Source organism: Hippoglossus hippoglossus, chromosome 2 (assembly GCF_009819705.1).
Source record: "Hippoglossus hippoglossus isolate fHipHip1 chromosome 2, fHipHip1.pri, whole genome shotgun sequence".
NCBI lineage: Eukaryota > Metazoa > Chordata > Actinopteri > Pleuronectiformes > Pleuronectidae > Hippoglossus > Hippoglossus hippoglossus.
The window spans coordinates 5,583,482-5,603,659 of NC_047152.1; the positions used below are offsets into that span (position 1 = coordinate 5,583,482).

At 46.6% G+C, this 20,178-nt stretch overlaps 1 protein-coding gene across 2 annotated transcripts in view; it reads left to right on the forward strand.

Annotated features, from left to right (window-relative positions):
• Window positions 1-20,178, forward strand: part of pard3ba (par-3 family cell polarity regulator beta a) — a 133,825-nt gene that overhangs the window by 75,045 nt on the left and 38,602 nt on the right. For both annotated transcript variants that reach the window (XM_034611081.1, XM_034611090.1), the window contains exons 18-20: window positions 4,117-4,332; window positions 5,137-5,338; window positions 19,993-20,103. In XM_034611081.1, the coding sequence (XP_034466972.1) occupies window positions 4,117-4,332; window positions 5,137-5,338; window positions 19,993-20,103 (529 nt within the window). The remainder of the gene's footprint in view (window positions 1-4,116; window positions 4,333-5,136; window positions 5,339-19,992; window positions 20,104-20,178) is intronic.

Sequence of the window (20,178 nt, forward strand, 5' to 3'; positions counted from 1 at the left end):
GAGAGGATCGTTAATATCTGGTGTAATTCAATATTATTTAGGGCTCCTTTTTGAATGAAATAACCTTTATTGGATCAGCGTTAACACAGGAAGAGGCCGTTTTATGCCCTGCAGCGATCTGTTTATTGCTTCCGGTGGATTCAATTCAATAACCTTTACTGGGCTGTATTAACACTGAGATCAGGCTTTCTGTTACAGGTGTGTGTGTGTGTGTGTGTAGCATGTGTATCTCTGTGTGTGTGTGTGTGTGTGTGTGTGTGTGTGTGTGTGTGTGTGTGTGTGTGTGTGTAGCATGTGTGTGGCATGTGTTTTTCTTTTATAGTAGAGTGCAGGTCAGGGCCTGTTTTACTGGTTTCCAGAACAACGGCTACAGGTTTTATTGGCCAGTCCTGAGATTGGATCCTAGATGAAAGTGTGTGTGTGTGTGTGTGTGTGTTTGTGTGTGTGCACGCTCTTGTGGTTCTGCGTCTCACATATGTGTGTGGCCAAAGTGTCTCCTTGGCAACCCACCATCACCCCTCTCTTACACACAAACCCCTACCTCCTCCTTACCACCACTGCCATCACCGCCACCACCCCCGGCGGTTCTGATGGAGGGGGCACTTTCTTGTAACCGTGGCAACCTTTCAGCCAGACTGCTGCGAAGCTGCTGGCTGTGGAGCACATTGTTGTCCAGTTGATAGGTAAGTGTTAAGACCCTGCAGAGACACGGTGGGGGAGTTCAGCGGTGCACCAAGGTGTGTGTAAGTGTGTGTGTGTGTGTGTGTGTGTGTGTACTTTGTATGTCATTACTGAGACAATGTCGGCTTTATTAGAAATATCAGGTTTAATAGTCTGGTGTCAACAACGCCATAGATTGGATTTTGTAATAGGTAAAACAGGCTGCCGGGGATTAGCAGTGTGTGTGTCATATTAAATTTGCACTACACACTCAGCCTGTGTAGCAAAGCCTGTAATTTGGACATTTTTGAGTTCATCTATCCTCGTGTTCATTGGATGAAATAATTAGAGAGTTGTGTGCACACGGCTTTTGTTCAGACTTGATCAGCTGTCGGAAAACACACATTTTCAGAGTCAAAATATCATCGTTGATAATATATTGATCCCGGTGACTTGAACGTGCACGTGAAACAAGCGCACGAGCATTCTAAGCACGCCACGTTGACAGGCTGCAGGTGAGTCGCGCTCACTTTCCGACGTGACCCTTTTTGAAGTTGCAAAGCGGCGTCGTGGAGCGGGTGTTAAGGCCTTGCAGGGACTGTCAGCGCGGCGGGACCCCGAGGCGACGTTCCAGGCAAAGGGTTCAGCGCTGTCTGCTCGGCACAGACACGACAGCAGGAACAGCATCCAGAACACAGAGAGAGGCGTGTGCAGCTTCGTTGTGATTCAAGCCTCCACTGTGCTCGCAGGTGTGGGCTCCTTGTTGTGTTTGTGGATACTTGAGAGTTGGAATGCTTTAAGTGGCACTTAAAGATCGAGAACATTCTTAGACCGCATTTCCCACAAGTCACTTGATGATTAAGTCCAATAGGTGTTGCTTTATATTTTTCCTTCTGTTTTACAGTTTTCTCTCAACAATATCCTTGATCGTTGTCATCTGAGAAACACTGGAGTCTCCTGGTTAATCACACAATGAATCAGAGAATACAATAGATAGAAAGCCGTTATTGTCATTCTGTTGTACAAGATACTACAGAAATACACGTGGTACTCCTGGTTGGTGCCTCACATATAAATAATACATAGGGTTAGGGTTATATATAAAAATAAATAATACATAAATACAGTAAAGAAAACACATTATACACAATAAAAAAGCAATATCGATAAAAATCATATCGATTTACATCAACTTTGTTTCTGAGAAGTTGTATTTTTCTCTCTTTCCGAGATGCACATAAATCTGGAAATATTGCTAAAAGTTTTCTTTATATGATTCAGAAACATAAATATACTTAAACTCTATAGTATATATAGAATATTCAGTACATGTGGATGGTATTCCAAAGAGTAAACTCTCTTGGCTTCTCGCCGGCATCGAGTGTGATTTAAAAAAAAAGTAGCAAATTGTGATATCGGTGCCGGATGTGCGATGGGGGAGCGTCGCAGCTGTGAAGGGCATCGCCCGTCGTCCTGGGCTGTTTGGCTGTTAGGCTGTTTGTCAAATATGTGCACCAGCTTGAATCAGCGGCAATCAGGCAGACACGATGCGAATGGATCGGCGCGAGCATCTGCTGGCACAGCGGGCAGCGATATGTGATAAACGCTGATTTCACCCTCCATTGGATCGAGCTGGTGCTGATGGCCACCTCTCCCCCCCCCCCCCCCCCCCCCCCCCCCCCCCCCCGCCCCCGCTCATCCATCCTATTAAACCCTCATTATTCATTTACCTCCAGCCTCAACCAACTGACATGCATGGAATGAGTGCACTCTCACACCACACTTTGCAAAAAAGTGAATTGTGCTCCTATTTCTTAACCTATTTCATCTCAGGTGCTTCCTCAACAGGCTGCATCCTGACTTTTTTTTAACTTTGAACCAAATTCTCCCATTTCGCGGCAAACACACAGACACACACAGTTCCCCTGTGCATAGTGCAGCAGTGCGCTGGCAAGGAGCTTAATTCTATCAGGCTGCGAGCTGGACAGCCGTAATTACATTTGTGACACAAATCCTGCCTCTCAAATTGAGCGTTTTATTCCTGAACGCTCCCCCCTCTCTATTTATAACCCCTTATTCCCCATAAATCCCACTTCCTCTCAGAAAGTCAATTTAGGACTTAAAAGGCAGCAACGCTCTGCTTACTTTTCCCCTCCTTCAACTCTATCGCCGCTTCAGTTTCAGTTTTTTCTCCCCCGCTCTACTCTGGAGCTTTGAAGCGTCTGAAATGACAAAAAAAAGAAAGAAATAAGTCGTCCCTACAGGGAAAGTTTCAGAGAGGAGAAAACGCAGCTTGCAACCTGTGTGTGACTTCCACGAGAGCTCGTCACCGTTTCATTGTGAAACTCAACTGGGAGCGGCTGGTGTGGGAGCCTTTCAATTCCCTCTACATCCTGCAGGGTGGGTTCCACTCTGGCAGCAGCTGGGCCTGCATGACACCTTCTCTTTCCTCTTGTCTCCTTCTTCCCGTTTCTCTTCCAGCGCCGCATTTCCTCAAATCTTCCCAGCTTCCTTTGCTCTTTCCTCCCCCGACGCCGCCTCCTCCACTCTCCGATCCCCCGCTGAATCAGCTGTGGCCTTCACTGCTCCCCTGCTCCTCCGTCTCCCCCCCTCTTCCTCTCTGGAGTCGGAGGCCGTACCTGAGTACAGTATGATGGCAGTTCATTTATCCCCCCCCCCCCCCCCTTCTCCTGCTTATGCATGAGCCTGTCAGTTCCCATTGTGCCGCTCCTCACTCGACCCTGTACCACTCCACCTCATTCATCGCTTCTTTTCCTCCTCCTTTATGTTTCCCCTATACGTCTCTGACTTTCTCCCCCATTTCTGTCAAGCCTGTTATTCGCCCTCTCTCCCCTGCCTCCCTCCGTCTCTCTCTCTCTCTCTCTCTCTCTCTCTCTCTCTCTCTCTCTCTCTCTCTCTCTCTCTCTCTTCACTTCATCGCTTCATATTTCTGGGTTGAAACCATTTTGCAGCTTAGTCCAAGAAAAGTTAGATCCACTAGGGAGATGGTGGGTGAGATGGTTTTTGATTGTTTGGGTTCAATCATGGGATCGTTCACAGTTTGAAACGCTGATTGAATCTAAGCCTTCAATGAAGATCAGGCCTAAAGATATGAAGATGAAATGTGATAAATAAAATATAATAAGAAATGTACGTATGCTTTTATCAGTTGAACAATATATCAAGGCCACAGACTTCAGACTCCTAAACAAGTTAATATTACTGTAGCAATATGTTTTTTGCGAGCTAAATTTAGCTAAAAGCTTAAGAGTTACTTTATAATCTCAAATCAGTCTGTCTCATTTTATCAGCGCAGAGCATAAAATCATTTTGGAGCATTTACCCTCCTCCTCCATCAGCCAGTCCTTTTCCAAACCTCCCCTTCTCCCTCTCATTCTCTGCTTAACATCCGTCCACCTCCTCCCACCCAGCTCTCGTCTCCTTTTTGTCTCTCAGAGCCTGCAGCCAGTGGAGCGCTGGGCCCGACCCTGGGCCTCTGGAAGTCCAGCTCCCTGGAGAGCCTCCAGACGGCCGTGTCGGAGGCCGAGCAGAGTCACAACCAAGCCCAGGTGCCGTTTCATCGGCCCCGGCCGCACATGGTGCGCGGGCGGGGCTGCAACCAGAGCTTCCGCCACGCCATCGACAAGTCCTACGATGGACCCTCCGAGGATGGTAAGACTTTTCATCAGCATTTTAAAAACAGAAATAGTTCAGGTGCTCACACTGTTGCTATGATATCGAATTCTCCCCCGGACTTTGTGTCCATTTTAAATGAGACACCGCTCTGCCAATGCTCATCCCTTAGGCTTTATAACACACTGGCACTCAAGAAGAGCCAGAGGCCTGCCAAGTGACAGTGCTTAGCCTAAGTACCTTAATGAAATTCTACATGATTTTATCCACTCAGCAATTTAGGAAGAGCTACTTTATATCTTACAGCAGCATATTTTTTAATGCTCTACCTTTGTGGACCCATGTTGGGTGTGTGATTACAGAGGAAAATCAAAATCCTCCATCTTAACTGAAATTGTGATGAATTAATGCTGAATGGTGTTTGGGAAAATTACTCATCTAAAATGTGCATTATTTTGAATCTTTAGCAACCAACTGATAGTTTAACCTTCTGAAAAGCGACGTCCCACAGGTGGCGGTGGATTGTTGTTCACATGATCGTGCTCAAATAAATAGTTGGAGCATTCATTTCCTTATGCTCGTGATGATATCATTACGTTTTGTTATCCTCGATGAATTGTGGTTGGTCGGTTGCACCAAGTTGGTCTAAAGCTGCATGATGTCAAGTGCACACGACTGCTGCTCGAGCACATCCAGGTGTAGAGACTCTTCTCAGCCTCCTGCACTGAGCTCACTCACTGTACAGATCTCTCCACTGCACAATGAAACATACATGCGCTCTTACTAAGATGCTCTACACCTGTAACCTCTGTGATGCATTGTTAACGTTTACCCTCCATTAAGATGACGACCTGTCGGAGCAGAGCTCCGGTCACGAAACGCCCGCCAGCAGCTCCTCTCGCCAGGGCCTGGACGCCGAGGACGACACAAATAAGAAAACCAAAGGGAAGAAGAAAGAGAAGAAGAGCAAGGGGAAGAAGAAAGCCGATAATGCTGCGGAGGATCCGGATAAGAAGACCAAAAAGAAAGGATTTGGCCTTTTAAGGTAGGACGCCTCAATGTCATGCAGTCTTGATTCAGTAATATTAAAGGTTTTTATTTTTCTCTTAAACTTCCAGGCACTGAGGTGACTCTTTACAGTTGGCTAGTCTATGATAAATTAAGTAAAGTAGTTCCAGAGACTGCCATGCCAGTACCTTGATTCTGCCGGTAATGAGGCTTGTATTTCATCACCACCCTAAAACCCCAAGGTCTTATTCTAAAGCGTCAACAAGATGGTAATTACTTCTGCTTCTGCGGCCAAACTGCACAGATTTATCACATGAGAAAGTGATACTCGAGTGTTGGAGTTTCCTTTTAGGCGGTTTTCTATCACACCTACGACCACGTAAGCTTTTTTTGTAGCTGTGACGGAAACACATTATCACACGCAACCCTTGTGTAAACAGTAGAATTTCAGGTTTATGTAGCAATCGATGGAAAACAACAACCCCCCTGTCCTACTTTCGCTTGGTTTAGTTTCAACAAATTACCCACTGAGCTCAGTAGGATTAAGGGATATTGGATTATTGGCTATGAACACAACCTTCTCGGTAATGGAGGGTATTCATTATCTCTCAATCCAAACAGAGTCCTACCGACCCGAACCGCTTGTCGCCCCTTTATCAGCGCGTCCCCATCTTGATTGTGACGCTCCAATCCTCCAGCAGCACCTTATCTACTGGCAGTGACACGGTGTGGTCAGTGTATCGCCGCACTTCCAACACTTGAGATTCAATTAGGCTGCGGCGAGAGATAGCGCGGGCGGAGGCGTCGGCCCTACAGATGGCAGATAAGAATCCAATCGGCCGCGGTGTCAAGGGCAGTAATGGAAGAGATGTTCTCACGGTGAGGGGCCCGGTGGTGGAGAGCCGGGGAAAGGCAAGATGAAGGACACGAAACAGATAGAAGAAGGGTTGCATTCAGTTCAGTGTAAACTAACCTAAAACTCCCCCCCGGTCTTAAATTGTTGCATTTGTGTGCACACGTGAATCCTCTCCTGTTTTCCCCTGCTGCAGAATCCAGCAAATATGTAGAAGCTGACACTGCTCGCAGGGAGACAGACTGTGTTTGTATGAGTTTCTGGAAGGTAATCTCTGCAGCTGCTCTCCACAAGCAAACAGTACCGTTTCCTTTTTTTAGTTCAGTCTCTCTGGTTATATGTTGGCGTTGGGATTTTGGTTTCTCTCTTCTTTCTCTATGTGCTCTTTTCTTCTCGTTCTCTAAGAGTCTCCATCCCCTGCTCACCCACTGAAATGTAAGGTGTAGCCTAGTTTTAAATGAAATCCTCATGTGTGGCCTCCAATTTTCTTTTGAAACCAGAAGTAACCATATTTTACAACCATATTATCCTCACAGCGAGGACACTGCACGCCCACCCACGCCTACGATCTACACCCATTGTATCGTCTATTTTATTTTTAAAGGGACTGTAATATATAAAATGAACATCATGCTGTATTGAAGAACACTTGAAACTGGAGATTGAGACCAAACTCTTCAGGAAAATGTAGACTTCTATAGAAATAGACTCTAGAGGCAGCAGGACTGGGCTGAAAATGTGAATTACGAATTAATAGGATGAGGTGTATTGATGAAAATGCATCAGTAAAAAAGTTAAAATACAATAAACAGGTTTTAAACTAGACAGAAGACACATCTGAGTTGACGTTGGTCTCTAACTTCGTACCACTCTGAGCTCCCTGACACCTGTTCACGTTGCTCCGCACGTCCCCCATTATGCCCATTTGCAATCTCAGCCTTTTTGAATTGGCCACCACAATCAGAAACACTCTGTTCATCCGAGCGCAGACACCGACGCCGAACAATAGAAGCGAGCGTTTTGTTGAGCACATTGTTGCAGCACACTCTCTCTCTCTCTCTCCCTCTCTCTCTCCCTCCCTGGCCTTTATCTGGACAACTTGATTGTTATTGAACTTGAAATATGACTTAATTAGCTGGAGTATTGTGAGGTTCAATCTAATTGCAGCTCTCAAATGTTATTTTACTCCAGTGGCAGCATTAGGAAAAGGGCAAATTATAAACACATGACCTCAATTTACCGCAATGAAAGTGTGCACAGCAGCAGCAGCAGCTAGTGCGACAGATGTTGGAAGTCGGCCCTGTCCTTTCAGCGGCCGTAAATATTTGGTTTATCTGGGGCAGTATTTGAGGAGAGGGTTGATTTTGCAAACATCTGCGTGTGAGGTGACCTCTGGAAATCACACATTTGTCGTGGGAGCATTTGTTTTTTGACCAATTCATTTCTCGTTATTCTTATGTGACGAGCGTCCTCACAGCTTCTATATTAGTACAGAGCCTCAAATAAAAGAGATTCAGTTTAGGAGATTATATAAAACTTGATATTTTAGTAGCATTGGTGGCCATAGTGTCTAGATCGCCCCCAAGTGGCAATAACACAGCTTTCTCTGCCTCCATATTACATCATCAGCGCAAGGTGGCGTCACCCGTTATTTCTGGATGGTGGGAGGAAGTGGAAACGCGTCGTCCATCTTTATAAACCCCGCTGTATAAATTACAAATTGCTCTAATTGGCTTAATCAGGATTTGTGGTCACAGTTCAGTTTCTGTCGTATGACAACTGGTTAAATCTGCCAATGACGATCATGTGGTATGATTTAAATCTCCGGAACTAAAATGGATCATGTGGTTTGTTTTCTAAGCTTTTGTCATAACATTAAAAACGTATTGTCCAACCTTCCAGTCAGGAATCCCAAAGTTTTGATAAATTGAAGCTTGTGGATACAAAACTACATATTTTTTACTCATTTATCAGAAACTGGTGCTTGTTTAAGATGCAAATTTCCACCTGTGCCCTTCTCTCACTCTGCTCATGTTCCTGGCCTCGGATGCGGCTTCTCGTCTTTGTCATCACCAGGCCCGCGAAGCCCCCGCGTAGCCCCCCCGCTCGCATCCCGTCTCCCTGATTGCTAAATAAGCCAAGACAAATGGCAGCAGCCCCTCAGACCTTCCTCAGTAGAGGTTGACTGCTTGTCTTGTCTGTATTCAGCAGACGGCAGTGAAGTCTCTGCCTGGAACGTAGCCTCGGGGGCTGCGCCACTGACAGACCGTAGAAAAAGACTAACACACTGGAACTCGGGCTGCTCAACATCCGTTGAACAAAGAGGACAACCTGGTCAGGGGGCTTCACATGTCCATATCAAACAAAGATATTTACATCACACTTTCTGATTTGAATAAAGCGCACGCCCACAATATTATTTAATCCGGCTCGAGTTTCCTCTGCCACTTAGTTTTTCAAGTTTCCCAGCCTCGGGGAGGGTTAGTGTGCGCAGCTTATGTTTGAGCTCATAGCCCGTCTTTTTCTTGTGTGAGGATTAGACACATTATAGTCTGATCCGGCGTGACTCGATCAGGAGGTCAGGATTTGAAGGATATAGCTTGTGACTAACATTCTCTGATTGTGTCATCAAGTGAGCCTCGCTGACACTTGACATGCGGCTCAATGGCGAAGCCGTGTGTATTTTTACTCTGTTTACACTCCTCACAGATGCGTGTGACTCCCGTCTGCTCCAGTGTGTGTCAACAGTCACCAGGCGTATCATTGCTCAACTGTCCCGCCGGCCCTGCTGGGCACTGACACATCCCATGTGTGTGTGTTTGTGTCCCCCCCCCCACGTCCCGTCAGTCACTCAGGATCGATGTTGAGCTCTCGCTATCAGCGCGCGTCCCACTGAGACGACGCACCGACGCCCCTCCGTCAGTTTAAGGGGACACGAGAGCTGGCGTTTTTTCTTTTCTTTTTTGATCCGCTGTTTACAAATCCACACATATCCTCTCTCCTCCGTTTCTCTGTTTTGCGGCGCTGGAGAAATCCGACAGGGAAGCAAGCCAATTAGCGCCATCCGTTCCGCTCTTATCCTGTTGCAGAGCAGCAGGATGTGCCGGGTTGAAAGGTAGTGACTGGTGGGCTGTACTCTACAGAACCAAAGCCGTGTTGTCAGAGCGGAGGGGCCCACCGCAAGATGATTTCTGACGGATTACTGCTGTTATTGTGCCCTCCGCCTCCTTATTCGCCTCCGTGAGCCCATTCTCCCTTCATTTCTTAGTAATCCCCCCCTCTCCTCTTTCTGTTCTAAAATGTTTGTTCTACTGTCTTCCTTCTCTGTATCGTGCACTTCTCTCTTTCGGTGAATATTTCTCTTCTCTGAGTGCATCCCGGTCTGTCCTCGAATGAACTGTTAATTTAAACCAGACTGCATTAGACAAAATGAGCTCTCACGTCCCGCTTGAATTCACACAAGTTCATGATTTTCTACAATTAAGTGTGCTAATAGGAGCTCTGCGCGGTCCCAGAGACCCCCTGCCAATTAAACAAGCTCAAGACAGGTTGCTCCTCGGATTTTTTGTCTTTGTGGAGTCTCTGTCGTCTGTGCCCCTTTTCTCTGCCAGTAACTCTCCAAGTCTTGTCGTGTTTACTCCAAACAAACTTCGTGAAGTCAAACTGTTCCGTGCGTCACTGAATTTCCCAGGAAACACTTGATAATGAATGTTTAGGCTGCGGCATTAATCGCTTTTTTGTGCCCTAAACATGCGGCGCAAGACCAGCAATTACACAAGGAAAGGAAAGGAAAGGAATGGAAAGCAGGGAGGACAGACTATTGGAACAGGCCCTTGTCAGCCGTGTTGCTAGGCATACCAAAATCCCTCTGACATGTTTGTGTGGGCGTCTTAGCCGTGACTCTAAGCTGTGATGGGGCTAAATTGTAGGTGCATTACCTAATCCCAGCGTTGGTTAATGCACTGCAGGTGGATTTCTTTGATCCGCCATCTCATCGTGGCATTTAAGGGCTGTTAGCAGCACCGATACGGAGCAACGTCTTCAAGAGAGTATTTATCAGTGTTAGTATTCTCTTTTGTAAAATATGCATAGGGACGTGCGTACATTTTGCACACACAGGACACACCTTTCTCTGGTGGATAAGCACTATCTCTCTCTCCCTTCATCTCTATTCATCTCTTTATCTCTGCGTAAATAATGCATGCAAAACCACACATCACCTTCAACACTTGACACCTATGGAACACGCCGCCGTGGCGTACTAATCAGGCCTGCCTTGAATGCATGTTCGCAGTGAAGACAATCATGCAAAAGCCTCTCTTATGCTTTGTTGCTTGTTTAACCTGCACTTCAAGGAAGCTGGATGTGACGATTTGCACGTGCATGTGTGTGAACGTAATTAAATGCACAGTGTTCATAGGTTGTTTGTCTTGTCGGTGACAGCCAGTGGCCGGAGCAGCACCTGTGCATGATATCTCAAGTCTGGGTTTTGGGGATTTTCTTCCAATTTTGACTAGTTTTCACCTGGACTCAAGGATAAACTGATAAAATTTCAGAGGTCAAAGGTCACATTGACCTAATACCAAGAGTCTTGGAAATAAGTGTCGACTGAAACTGGTTTGCAGAGGCATACAGGCTGGTAATTGTAGTTTAAGTCAGTCCCTAGTATGGTTCTCAATCTGTCATTACAGTCCTTAATGCATTTGTCCCCTCAACCCCCAAAATACACCGTGACATTGTAACACTGTCAACAGCAGAGTAGTCTCGAAATTACAGCTCTTTCTTTTCTCAATTCATATTTGTGCACAATTTGCTCCCCGCTGCCCAAAATGTGAAAAGCTGCCAAGTATTTCAACCCGTCGTCGAGAATGAGCTTTTTGCAAAGCAGGAGCAGCCTCCTCTCCTCGCTATTGAGGCGCAATTCTAATTTACAACTTTGCCATGGAGGCAAACAGACGAGGAACGCTATCACCGTCGGCAGCTGCCGGAAAAAACAAATTAACTTTTCTCCCTCCGTCTCTACCCTCCATTCAGCGCGATGGGCAGCTTCTCCCTGAATATGATGTGCGGGTGTATTGGCGTTGATGCGAGCTGTCAGTCAAATATCAGAGGGATGGGGAATTGACAGTGGAGATGATGAGGAAATCCTCATGCATATATATCAGCTGATAAAGGGGCAGTCGCAACAATCCTCCGCCCTTCCCTTCCTCGATCCTCCCTCCCTCCCTCCCTCCCTCCCTCCACATGGCTCACGCCTTCCCCCTTTTATCAAAGTCACTCTTCTCTTCTCTCACGCTTTTATGTTTCTTGTCTTTCATGCTTTGGCTACACCTGCCTCCCTTCCTCCTCTCCAGCCGCTTTCTCTTATTTACACCTCCATTTTTCTTTTCAGCGGGGAGGGAGGGGGTGAGGCAGGCGTGCCGACTCACTCCTCCGCAGCTTCGCCGTGAAGACGCTCCACCAGAGCAGTTGAAGAATTAATTACTTTATTCATGGGCCTCTAAACAGCTTGTTTACCTCCTGCGTTCACAGTTTGCCAGAGAGTTTTGGGGGCGACAAAGTTCCTGTTTATTTATAAGCCGTCTAGCTTTACCCGGCCATATTATTCTAAGTATATTTATTTTTAGTTTTTGATGAATGTTCCCTTCTGATTTACATCCTCGGTTTTATAAGAAGCTGTCACATTTTTAAAGTGGCAGAGATTTAAAGTCATTTATTAATCAAACTTCCACTGGTAACGTCTGTGACTCATCCCGCTGAGGAACAGGATACCCGAGCATTTGCGTAGTGAATTATTAACCCAGAAGGTAATTATCAAATGAGGCCGGGAGCGGAGACTTCCATTTTCCTCGATCAGCTCCTCGATCCATCAGCTCCGATCGAGTTATGACATTTGAATTGACCCGGAGGGACGGACGGTTTCGAGGCGCAGACACATTCGTATCAGCCAGACGGCTCAGCGGCATTTCGGCCGCCGACTGCCCATCACTCACCGGCCAATTAAAGGTATTCATGTCGCCACAGGAAACAGTCACGACCAATTAGCATTTGATCTTACGTCCTCGCGCGGGCACACACACACACACACACACACACACACACACACACACACACACACACACACACACACACACACACACACACACACACGCACTCAGAGGGCAGGGCGCCAGGAAGCGATTACACCTCCAATAGTGGTTATGTCCCATCCAGTCATCTTCATGCCACGAGTGATGGATGGACTTCCTCTGTCATTTAAGGTCTTGCTAATGACACACACATGCGAGAGCTGCTTGTGTCCCCCTCACATATCTCCCAGTAATACACACACACACACGGCGTGACCTCTGCTTTCCAGACGGAGAAGGTTAAGTGTTTCTTGTCCGAGGATGTGTGGAGGGGCTGAGGGAACCACCAGTGTAACCTTTCCCGCTCTGCCAATGGCTCTCATCTGGAGCCACGGTGACCTGGCCCTTGTCCCTGCAGCCCCCAGCTGGGGAAACGCTGACAGGATCCTGAACTATGCAGCACGGATTAAAATTCATGTATGCACATTCAGTCTTCTCACATTCGTATGCACAACACCGAGGGAGAATATTACGCCTGTGTGTTTTGCAGCTGAGATTTATCAGGGAACTGAATCATGTTGGAAAGATGGAGAGGTTACCCCTCTGGTTTCCTTCGTCTGCTCCGTCACTTTCCTCCCACTGTCCATTGCTGCTGCTCCTCTTTTCAGCATCTGTCTGGAACACTGAGTTTTAGCTCCTGTCTCTTCGAGGCCCCCCCCTCCCGATGATCTGCTCTGATTGGTCAACCGCTTCCAATGCATGTAGGAAATGTCGGCCTCTCACTTTACCTCGCTTTGCTAGGGGGCGTGCCCGACTATTCGCCAGGCGTGCATTATGCAAATTAGGGTGAATTGAGGAACTTCAGGAATCCGCGCCTAGATTACAGAGATTATGGCACATGAAACCAAAACTCTTTCTGTGCTGCTAAATACCAGAGTGATTAAGTGATAAAATTAGATTTCATGCAATTTGTGTGACCTGTCGATACACAAAGAGACACACACACACATACACCACCTCCTATAATGGCAGGGTTTGAGGTGTGTAGACCGGCAGGCTCATTAAATATTAATGGGCTCCCTGACAGAAGTGGGAAGTCAGGGAGGAAAGACAGGACAAATTGCCAGAGGTGACAGATTTTTGTGTGGAATTGCTAAAATATGCCACATATCAAAGATGCAAACAATTAAAGGGAAGCCCAGCGGACTCCCTCCTTTTCCCCCCCTCGCTTCATCTTCGTCTTTGTTTTCGTGTCCTTTCTCACCTCAACTGCTCGATCCCAACATCATCCTCCCCTTCCTCTCTTCCTCTCCCTCCTCTCTTCATTGTCCCTTCCTTTCCCTATTCCCTCCTGTCTCACCACCTCCTTTCCTCCTCCTCCCTTTCCTCCCTTCCCTGGCTCACTCCATCTGAAGTATCCGCACTCGAGGGACCGGTCAGGCGTTGATTAAGACTTCCATATCTTCCTTTGTCTCCCCCCCGAGGACTACCTGCTGTGCATTCATACCAATCTGTCTCCCTCCATCTTCTCTCCTCCAGGTGTTATATTAAAGTCCTATAGAAGAGGACGTGAAAGTGGTTTTGACCATTAGACAGTCGCAGCCTGTGAAATTCAACAAACACACATCAAAATAAGAAGCAGCGGATGAATCATCAACTTGCATCCTCCTCCCTTGCATTATTAATACGCTCTAAGTGAGGCCGTTTTAACTATGATTAGCATTGGGTGGATCTCATCTGCAGTTTTCCCCTCGCACATTAATGGAAGCTGATCCGGGCCAGGATTGGTTAACGCCGTTGCCAAGCGGGTCTCCGTGGCCCGGCGTGACCTTGTCGCCGGGTGTCAGTCCACTTGTAGCATGATCCCTAATTTCCACCAGGAAACCACACCAATTTTAAAGAGCTCTTGTTTGTCTATTTTCTCCCGTGGATGTTATTCTGTCTATTCCGGGCCTGACATATTTTCCGACTAGTCTCACCGCGGAGCAGCGCCGCGTTGCCAGAACAGGAGAAGAAGGCTCGGTGTTACATCACCACCCTCTCCAGTGTTAATCTCCCTCCCCCCCTCTCTCTCTCTCCGCGTCTCCCCTTTCCCTCTCAGTCTTGCTCCCTTCCTTCCTTCCTCTCCCATTTTTACTGCAGACTCCGCCGAGATGTGCGCGCTCCGCCACAGATACATACAGAGCAATCTAATTACTGCGATAACATTTCTGCTTGGCTGATTAACTGTTCTCCCCGTGCCTCTGAATGCAGCAGCAATGCTTCTATATATTCCTAAGCTCCTTATTCCTCCCCAGCCGAGCTGCACTTTCACAGGAGCTTTGGCTCACCCATCCATCTCTCTTCCTTTCTCTCACTTTCCCTTTCTTCTTCTGTTACTTCTCAGGGCTGTTTCTTATTCTTAGTGTCTCCTGTTTAGTCTCCAAGGCATAGAGGCTATTTAGCCCGCTCTCACTTTTCCCTCTCTCGCTCATTTAATTCATTTTTCCTCCTCACTTACTCATTCTTATTCTGCCTTTCTCTCGCTCTCTTTTTACCTTTTTGTCTTACTCTGCTGTTTGTTCTGCAAATAGGAGATTTGGACAGTTTTCTCTGACTTGTGCTGAGCTATTTGCTGCCTTCGTCTCTGTGGAACTCTAAAGTTTTCAGGATCAATCAAAATTTAGACTCATTTTCAAATTTTAGAGACATGTTTATCTTGATAAAGAAGCTTTGTAAGTTCTTTTCATTTACCAAACTCACACCAGGCTTCTTGTGATGCTTTTTATCAATGAAGGAAGGAAAATAAATGAATTAGGCAGAAGAGCAGGGACGATACCCCCCTGTCCGACCCCTGAATGTTTGGAGAAGCACCATATTGACACAATAGTGACAAACCTCTCGCCGCTGCGTCTGCTGCAGCATAACTACTATGATTTTAAAAATCCTACTGAATACTTTGAAGGCTCCTCACAGCCTGCACGTCTGTATTTCCACACTTTTATACCACATGAGCCGTTATGTAGCTTTAGATCCTTGGCTGGAGGGGGCAGGGTCTTTGCAGTCGGGGCCCTCGAGGCTCTGGAATGAAGAAAGGCTCGCTGACTCATCATAAATATCGTCTATGTTCACGGTTTGACAGATGCTCTCACTTTCTTTCACTCATTCTTACTTAAGTTGACTCTTTATTGTATTTTACTTTACAAAATTGAATTCATATACTTGTATTTTCATTATAAGAGACCTACAAATATGGATTATTGTTATTTTTTTAACTTGCTTTCCTCTCCTGTCTAATTTAGTCTCTATCGTACTTGCTGCATTTCTTCTTTCCTCTGTCTTCAAGGTAGACAGGATGCTAAACTAGCTGCTTTGCAGAGTGGAGCCCTTCATGTGTGTTTCAGTTTGTGTAGAGCTTCAGTTTGTGTGTCTGTGTGTGTGTCTGCTCCTCACCTCAAGCACTGTACGGCAAGGTGTTCACAAGCTTCATCAGGACCGCACACGTGTGAGCTCACACACATGCAACTCGCACACGTCAATTACATCCGTGTCCTTATCTTGAAATTTGACTTCCCCCTCACACACAACCACACACACACACACACACACACACACATACACACACACACACACACACACACACACACACACACCCAGCGAGCCAGACAGAGTTCTCACATCCCTTGTTATGCCCGGTGATAACTAGCCACCCACCGACTCCCCGCCGCAGCAGACAGGAGAGCTTATTAAGACTATACACACTCCACTCACGGTGCACACTGTCAGAGTTGTTTTCTCAACTGCAGGAAACAAAGCAGCAGAAGCATAAGAGCTGATTCCTTGAAAGATTCATGGCAGGAAGCTGGAGATGACGTTGGCTCGTCTGCATAGAGGAGATGCGTCTGACACGCTTTGTTGAGACAGTGAGGCGTTACAGTTAAGTTTGTCGAACAGGGTGCGCTCCTTTGCTCCCTCCGGCCCTCTCCCTCCCCCTCAGAGGGCTAATTGCGCAGGTCGGCTTGGGGACATCCCCCCGTTGGCGAGCTGTGATCACCACGTTACACATAGAGCCTCATTAGAGCACGGCTAACTCTGCGCACGCACTTCACACCCTCTCCTCCTCTGCTACCGTAATGAGAATGACAGGAGCTGGAGTAATTACTGTTCCGTTTTCTTTCCTGTCTGCCTACCTTGCAGAGGTGTGAGTGGATTTGTCCAAATCAAGGTGTTGATTTTGTGAAACACGACAGTCTTTGTCTCTTGCGGCCGAACCTTTCGCAGGAGGTTTGAGCAAAGGGCCAAAGGATGGAGAACAGGTGGAGAGGTCACAGCCTTCTCAGAAAATAGATGTTGAGATATTTCATGATAGTATTCATATAGGGACAAATACACTCTCAGCCCCGTCGTCGCCTCCTCCCAGGATCCCGAGCCCGCCGAGGTGACGCCCAAGGTGACGCAGCGGCGGCCCCGGGCTAATGATGACAGCGACGCACTAATAATGGTTCCAAGTAGCTCTTGTGACAGCGAGGAGTGTATTAAGTGGGACACCAGAGCCGGCTGACTCACCCGGACCCCCCGACTTCTCCCCCTAATGAGAGATTGATGGGGTGGTTGTGTAGGTAGATAATGCTAAGTTAATGAGATGTCCTATTCCATGCGGCTGTTTGCAGTTCCCTGCAGAGTCACCTGAGTGTGTGTTGATGTATATTGCTGTCTGCTCCGGTGTGTGTGTGTGTGTGTGTGTGTGTGTGTGTGTGTGAGTGTGAGAGCAATATATTGGATTCTGGATCACTGTGTGTGTCGTGTTTATAGAGCTGTTTTTGCACATTTATTTACCTCTACTCGTGCTCGTCGAGCGCAGATCTGTCATTTATTTCATATCCAGCAGCAGTCTCGCACTCGACAGGAAATGAACTGTCAAAATTTCTAAGAAGAGTGAGGGAACAGAAAGAGTCCTAAGAGGAGGAAGAATTAATAAAGGAAACAAAGAGCGGGGAAAGGTAATAAAAAATAGGCAGAAAGACAAAGAAGAAAAAAAAGCAATGAGACTGTTAAAGAGTTGTGGGAACAGAAGGGATTTTTTTTTTGCGATGAAGAAGGGATAAGATAATGGCAGAGAAGGGGGATAATCACCTCCCTCATGGCAGGTACATGTCTCTAATTGGGAGTCCCACTCCCAGTCCGCTCTCCCCCTCTTTACTTTTCCTTCAATCTCCTTTCAGACAATGCGGTGAGAAAAAGCGACTTTCCTAATTAATGCAGATATAATGATGGGTCCAACTGTGGACCTCTGCCCCCTCAGAATGTTGATTAAAGAGCTCTGTGTGTGTGTGTGTGTGTGTGTGGAGGCGGGGGGTGAATCTACCCGGCAGCTCAGCCAGATAAACATGGGATTTTTGGATAATCATATATTTATGTGTAATATAATTATATGTCTATTGATGCTGATATTCCTTTTTCCAACAATACTGAATTCTATATGGTTTCCACCGAGATAATTGCCAGTCTGCATTTGGCTCCAGCATAATGTGGGAGTGCTTAGAAAATCAAAATATTTCCAAGTTAGAAAAAAAATAAATAAAAGCATCTGCAGGAAAGAGAAAAGATGCTGAGGCAGCGCCCACACGGTTTCTGTGGCAAGTGATCTCCAGGAAGTGAGGTGGGAAAACATTACAGCTTTGCACCAGTGAATCAAAATAAAATGAGGGTGTTGCAGGAGGATTTAAAAACTGGTCCCAACCTAAAGGGGGGGACGCTGTTATTGCTGCCAGTTTTACTTTGGAGGGATATTTTCTACTAATGTTACGATCAGTCGTACTTAGTGTGTGAAAACAGGCATGAAGGTCGACCAGGTCAAATCTAACAATTTTACCTCTTTAACACCAAACGTTTTCTTTAAAATGCGGATTAGCCTGCTAAAAAGGGCACTCGTTTCCTTTCCCAGTGCCATTAGAGGAGTTTACCTTTCTTCATGTTCAACATCATGAATTTACTGATAACTGAGGCGCTCTACCACTGTACCGTCTTGCCAAATTCGCACATTCACCCATGTTTTCACCGCTGCGATCGGAGACGGAGCCAGTCAACACCCGAGTCTACTGCAGAGTCGTTTGACCCAAGTCGTTAATCAATTTATTGCATATACCATTGCATACAAAAGCCAGATGCTAGGGGGTGTTGTTGATTTGATAAAGATGTTGATTACCACTGGAAAAGGACCTGTAGGCTCCATTTCCGCCTGCTGTCACCACTACTTCACACTACTCTATGCACTGCTCTCTCTATGCCGCTGGCCCTGTTTTAGTTTACAGCTTCAGCTTTGTTGTGTCTGGACGGACAGAAACAGAGATGTTTAGAAAGGATTTACCAGTTCTACACAGTTCCACCTTGTTTTCAGTCCAAGAAAATAAATCCCTCCTCTCACTTTCCACCATTGTTTCTCCCTTTTAGCATTTTCTGCAACCAAACAACCAACTGCAGAGTAGACAAACTACTTCCTGTTTACAGTGGCACGCATATGTCCAGACGCGGAGCTGTTTTAAGACCAATACCTGTTTGTATGGCCTTAGTGATTAAATATCTCCTCTGGTTCAGGTTTGCCAGAGCTAAACGTGTTAGAAGTTAATGCAGAAATAAAGTGCACCAGCAATTTGAGTGTTAAGCGCAGCAGAAGAAGAGCATTTGATCACCTGCTTCACACAAACAATGTGAGCGTTTGACCTGCCGTTGGCGACAATAACCCTCGGGGGAGTAAATGAATGGAGCAGGTTTACTAAAAACAAGACTAATTGGTTTGCAGGATGGCGGCGGCGCCCGTGTGCCGTCCCTTCCCGGCGTTTCACTTCAGCTCTGAAGCCCCGCGCCGCTCCCGGCCAGGCCAGCGGGTTACCATTCAGGCCACGTATCTGCCTGTAGCAGTAATGAGAAGTGCCTCGCTGTTAATGAGATAAACACAGACATTAGATTGGCTCAGCAGGAGCTCGGAGGGAAAGAGAAGTAGGTTGGTGGTGAGAGAGAGAGAGAGAGAGAGGGAGAGAGAGTGGCGGGCACGGCGGGAAAGATTATGTGAGGAATATGAAATATTTAGAGGAAAAGCTTTGGTTAATTTCTTGAAAGTGCGACGCAGATCTTCATTAGGACTCGAGCGGAGGTGACGAGTTTATTTTTCCCCGCAAAATGAGAGAATCCGAGCTCCAGAGCGATAATGATGATGATGGTCGTAATGGCAAAGTTGATAAGCCGAGCACAACGCGCTGCGGTGTAACGATTCCATTGGACCCAATGTTAAAATATCCACGCTCCGTGTGCTGCGCGACAACTACACCCTCACACTGTCCCCCCCTGCTGTGACATAATACCCATATCTATCATTAAGCAGTCGTTTTCCAGGCACAGTCGCTAATGATCGCACAGGAGTTGGAGTGAGTCTGCCTGACAGTGGGCGAGCCTGCGTATGTATGCATGTGTGTGTGTGTCAACACTTGAAAAGCTGACGCAAGGTGGAGTGTGTGTGGTGTGTTTGTTCGAGTTAGAGCCTCTTTCATCAAACCGTGTGAGCTCTGTTGCTCGAGAGAGGTTCACTTTTTCATCATAAAAGCCTCCAAAAGGATCCCATTGAAGCCCATAATCCTTCCCTCCAAAATAAAAGTGCATTCGGTAGACTGGGGTAGTACATACCTGAGGTTTCAAGATCGTTAAGTGAACTGGAAGTTGCAGGGATAAGCTCGCACAAACTAAACTACACCTCCACTTTCCCTGATCACAGAATGTCTCTTGTCTTGTGTCGTCCAGGTTTGGCAAGAAGAAAGAAGACAAGAGCAAAGATGCAGCGAAAGCGTCCAAGAGTAAACTGGAGGCTCTGAGTGAGGAGGAGCTGGCCAGGATTCCTGACACCAAAGATGGGTATGAATCACTCAAAGATGAATAACAAAAAGAGGAAAGTGCTTAAGAAACGGTCGTAAAAAGCAGGATAGATCA